The 5,119-nt window shown below is 44.9% G+C and overlaps 1 protein-coding gene across 1 annotated transcript in view; it reads right to left on the reverse strand.

Annotated features, from left to right (window-relative positions):
* Positions 1–224, reverse strand: part of PLK1 (polo-like kinase 1) — a 16,004-nt gene extending 15,780 nt beyond the window's left edge. The window contains exon 1 of the mRNA XM_006892687.1: positions 3–224. Coding sequence (XP_006892749.1) covers positions 3–224 — 222 coding nt within the window. The remainder of the gene's footprint in view (positions 1–2) is intronic.
* Between the last annotated feature and the right edge of the window lie 4,895 nt (positions 225–5,119).

The following is a 5,119-nucleotide window of genomic DNA, read 5'->3' on the forward strand; positions in this document are numbered from 1 at the left end:
GACTCCGGGTCGGTGATCTCGAAGCACTTGGCAAAGCCTCCCTTGCCCAGAAAGCGGCCGCGCAGGTAGCGCCGCCGTGTGCGCGGGTCCACTAGGATCTCCGGGATCTCTTTCGCCGGCTGGGCAGCCGCCGTGGCGCCGAGAGCCGAGATTCTCGGGGGCCTGGCCTTCCCAATCTCGACCGGTCCCCGTACCATCTTCCCTGACGCCTTCGCCACGCTCATGGCTCCGACTTGCTCTGCGGACAGGACCAGGGTCTGGGAAGAGGCAGAGGCTCGGCACCACTCTGCTCCTCCTCGAATTCAAACGCAGCGCCGGGAACGTTACAGAAGCCTGCGAGCCCCTGATTGGTCGTGGGGATTTAAAATCCAAACCCGCCCGCCGCGCGGCACCATGGGAGCGCTCTGCAAAGCAGCCAGCCTTTAAAAGCAGCAGGAGGAAGACGAGGAAAATCCGGTGGGCTAGGGCACGCAAGTGGGGGCCCAGGAACCCCAACCTTGGCTTGGGATTGCCAGGACTTAGTGCCTGGGGTGGGGGAGATCAGCGTGTCTCCCGATCGCGGGTGTCGAGGGGGAGTTCTGCGATTCACGTGCACCGACACCTCTCTCCGCTCCCACCCCGCCCTACGGAAGCCTTGCGCGTGAGAAACCTATCAGCGGCTGGGGGCAGCTTAGGAGAGGCTGCACACGCGTCGCCACTGTAATCAAATCTTCCAGCTACACCTAATAACATACGCAAAAACACTGTGCTTGTCTGGTCACGGTGCATGCACCCCCACAGCAAGTCCTGCAGGCTTCCTGCTTACAGTGCAAGGTTCCTTCTGTTACTGCCATCCGGGAACCCAGCATCACTAGCACCTGGGTGCCCTTAGAACCGCTCCAGCCCAGACCTTCCGAGTCACAAGCAGATTGCCCAGGTAATTGCTAGGCACACTGCAGTTTGAGTGCTCACTATGATCCCAGCGCCTAAAAATGTGGACGCTCAGTTTGCTGGTCAACGGCAGGGATGGCTCCTCAACTCAGTTTGAGTTAGAACCGACTCATTGCTGACTCTCCAGCAGGATTTTGGAAGCTGTAAATGGCATGTGAGTAGACCGCGCGTCTATCTCCCTTTAGTGGATTCGAACCTCCTGAGCAGTGACATTTTTTGGGTTAACTGTCAAAATTCCTCATGGAGGAAGACCTACACCAGAGATCCCTGCCAAAGTGACAGGCTGTGGCCAAATGTGGCCAGCAGAATGCCCTGTTTGGCCTCAGTAACAGGTCGGAAAATTGTCCTCTAAAAGAATAAAACTGGGAATATTCCCCCATCCTAGCCCTCCCCCTCCCCCTTGATCTTTAGAATCTTGGAAACTGAAATATGAAAGGCCACAAAATAGCTGGCTTGCATCACCTGTTAGATATTTCCTTTTGAATTTATGCTTTCTGGAAGGTTCTAATTCATTAACATTAACAGTTATAATTTTATTTTTCCTTTAAGCGGATCCTGGATTAAGCAGCAAATAAATAATGCCATTTAAGTATAAATATGTGAATTTATTCTTAAGCATTTTAAAAACTCAAGACAATGGGGGAAGGGTGGGCAGGGAGAAAAATGCAACAATGAATGTCTGGAAATCCAAAATCTCTGTAAATGTTCATTAAAATTAATTTTTTAAAAAATCAAGACAACATACATTAAAGGGGGAAATCAGATTTGTGGGTTTTTTCTAAATATATATGTATATATATAAGTTAACAGTAGTAGGCCTACATGTCTTCCTAATCTCCACATCTCTACTACACCCTCTTCATATATAGATAAAGAGATAGAGATACACATCAGTCTAATGTGAGTGACAAACCTGGAATGGAAAATACCCAAGTTAGAAGCCTCTTGGCACCCTATAATAAAATCCTTGACCAAAACAGCCAGAACCAGTGGTAAGCACTTCCCAATTAAAGAGACAATGATGACACACTGATAACCCACTTACAAAATGGGCAAAAGACATGGAAAGAATTTTCACAAAGGACGATTGGCAAACAGACACATGAAGAAATGCTCCAAATTACTGGCAATAAGAGAGATGCAAATCAAAACCATATGAGGTACCATCTCACTCCTGTAAGAGTGGCAAAGTTTAACAGGGCAACAAGAAATAGATATTGGAGAGGATATGGTGAGAAAGAAACTCTTATACGTTGGTGGGGTTGTAAAATGGTGCAACCATTCTGGAAGGCAGTTTGGCACTTCCTCAAAAAGCTGAACATAAAAAAAAAAAAAAGCTGAACATAGAAATTCCATATGACCCAGCCATTATTCCACTACTTGGAATATACCCTCAGAATATGAGAACTGAGGCACAAACTGATATTTGTACACCAATGTTCATAGCAGCATTATTTACCATTACAAGAACATGGAAACAGCCTAAATGTCCAACCACAAATGAATGGATTGAGAAATTATGCTACATTCACACAATGGAATACTGTGCAGCACACAGCAGCAATAACTTTGTAAATTATTACCTAACTTGGGAGGGACTGGAGAACATTATGCTGAGTGAACTAACTCAGCCCCACAAGGATAAATATTGTATAAGACTGTTATTGTAGAACGAGTATAAGGATCCAGGAGGGGTGGGAGAGGCTGGAAGCAGAGGGATGTGGATGTACAGGGGGAAGAGGGGATTAATCATTGGGTTATACAATCTGATGGGTGGAGAGAAGTGAGGGAAATTGAAAGAATTTGTATTAGAATTTTGTAAATAAACTAATGGGGAAAAAAATAGACAATGACGCTGTCTTTTCTGCCTCATGCCCTCCTCTCATCACAATCTGATATGCAAGTTTTTAAAAACTAAATTGTACATATATGTTTATTTATTTATACTGTGTGTATAAACACTCTTTTTTGCCTTTTAACTTTTTAAGTTTAATATAGTCAAAGAAAAAGTGTGCAGATCATAGCTTACAGGCCAATGAGCTTTCACAAACTGAACACATCCTGTGTAAACAGTACCCTAATGGAGAAAGGGAACATTACCAATATCCTCAAATTTCCTTGTGCCCTGTATTGGGAGTCCCCAAAACTACTCCCCACTTCAGTGACTGGCTAGGAGACTCCCAGAATACCATAGTGGTATTCATCTCTGATTTATTAGAGGAGAAAAAGACAGGATGAAAAATCAGCAAAGGGGAAGAAGCACATGAGGCCAAATCTGGAGGAAACCCAGTGCAGGCCTCCTACAATTTTCCTGCGGGTTCAACAGGAGTCATCTAACTCTTCCAGCCACAAACTGTGACCATACATGTAAAATGTCAACCAGGATGAACCCTGGACACTCAGGGACTGGGATTTTCGCTGGGGGTCAATGGGTGACATCTAACAACAAGGAGCATGACTTTACCACACCTGATATCCTTCTCCAGGGCCTGATAACATGTCCAAAGTGCCCGAGATGAAGTCTTGCCCTCTTGCCTCTAAGGAATGTTCACATTGGTGGGACCCTCTCAACATCCAAGCTGCCAGGGCCAGCCTTGCAAAGAAGCCTTTCAGAGACTAGTACCTTCAGGCCTGCTAACTCTTTTAAACACAGTCTAGTCTGTTGCCACTTGACCAAGACTTTTTTACAGCAAAAGTATTATCAATGATTGGACCCTATGCCTCAGGGTAAAACAAACCTCTAGTAGTGATCTCAGTTTTGCCTGGAGGTGCAGATGAAAATAAACCCTGCACCCACTGGATCTATTCCCACTCACGGAAACCCTATCAGATGGAGTAGAACTGCCCCATAGGATTTCCAAGGTTTCAAATCTTTACAAAAGATGAATGCCACCTCGTTTTCTTATGGAGTAGTTAGTGTGTTTGAACTGTCAACCTATCAGTTAGTAACCAATCACTTAAGCCGACTCCTTAACCAACCACACCACCAGGCTCTTTAATATAAACCTCATTTACCAGAAAGTTGATGTTAGAAAGCCAAGTGCTCTTTCAAAGCCTCCTTAAGTTTCTGCACGAATCTTGTTACCTGGCCTGAGGCATCAATTCAGGCACAGCACAACACTGGCAGGAGGCTAAAAGGGACCTGAATGCCTTCCAGGACTAAGACAACATCAACACCATCAAAATTAAAACTCACAGCATTTAAGTCAATTCTGACTCAAGGCTACTGTCCCATCAGGTTTCCAAGGCTGGAGGAATTAACAGGCCACTGCACATCTTTCAAACCCTGGGAACAGCTGGTGAACTTGAACTGCATGTCTTCACGGTACGATCCTAACCACTAAGCCACCAGAGCCTCCTGGATTAGCATGGTTGCTGTTAGATGCCATCAAGTCAAGTACAACTCATGGCTACCTTATGAACAATAGATCTGGACCTTGCCATATCATGTGGCATCCTCACCACGAGCCCATTGTTACAGTCACTGTGTCAACCACTTCATTCAGGGTTTTCCTCTCTTCCCCAGGCCCTTAACCTTTCCAAGTATAATATCTTTTTCCAAGGCCCAGCCCCTTCTAACCACATACCCAAAGTATGCGAGATGAAGCTTCGACATCCTCGGAGGAATACCATGGTTGCACTTTCTCTAAGAAATACTTGTTTATTATTTTGGCAGTTTATGGGATATTCAATACTACTATCCAGCATCACAACCTGAAGGCACTGGCATAGGAGGAGATTGCCTCTCCTTCTCCAGGGGAGCACCTGCTGGATTCAAACAGCGTGTCTTCGGGATTGCAGCACAATCCTTACTTTGTCATCCTTACTCACTGTTCAACTTTCATATGCATAGCAAGTAACTGGAAAGGCCATGGCTTGAATCAGGTCCACCTTAGTCTTTATACTGACATCATTGCTCCTCACTCAGCACTTCAGAGAAGGCCTTGACAAGCAGATTCTCCCAATACTTTTTGATTTCTTGACTACTGGTACCAAGGCTGTTGATTGTGGATCCAACTAAGATGAAATTATTGACAACTTTAATACTTTCTCCATCTATCATGATGTTGCCTATTGGTCAATGCTGAGGAATTTTGTTTTCTTGATGTTGAGATGTAATCCATATTGAAGGCTGTAGGGTTTTTTTTAAACAATATTAATCTTTATTATTAATTTTAATTCTCCAATG

The sequence above is a fragment of the Elephantulus edwardii genome, unplaced genomic scaffold (genome assembly GCF_000299155.1).
Source record: "Elephantulus edwardii isolate Elephantulus edwardi_28Jun2011 unplaced genomic scaffold, EleEdw1.0 scaffold00117, whole genome shotgun sequence".
NCBI lineage: Eukaryota > Metazoa > Chordata > Mammalia > Macroscelidea > Macroscelididae > Elephantulus > Elephantulus edwardii.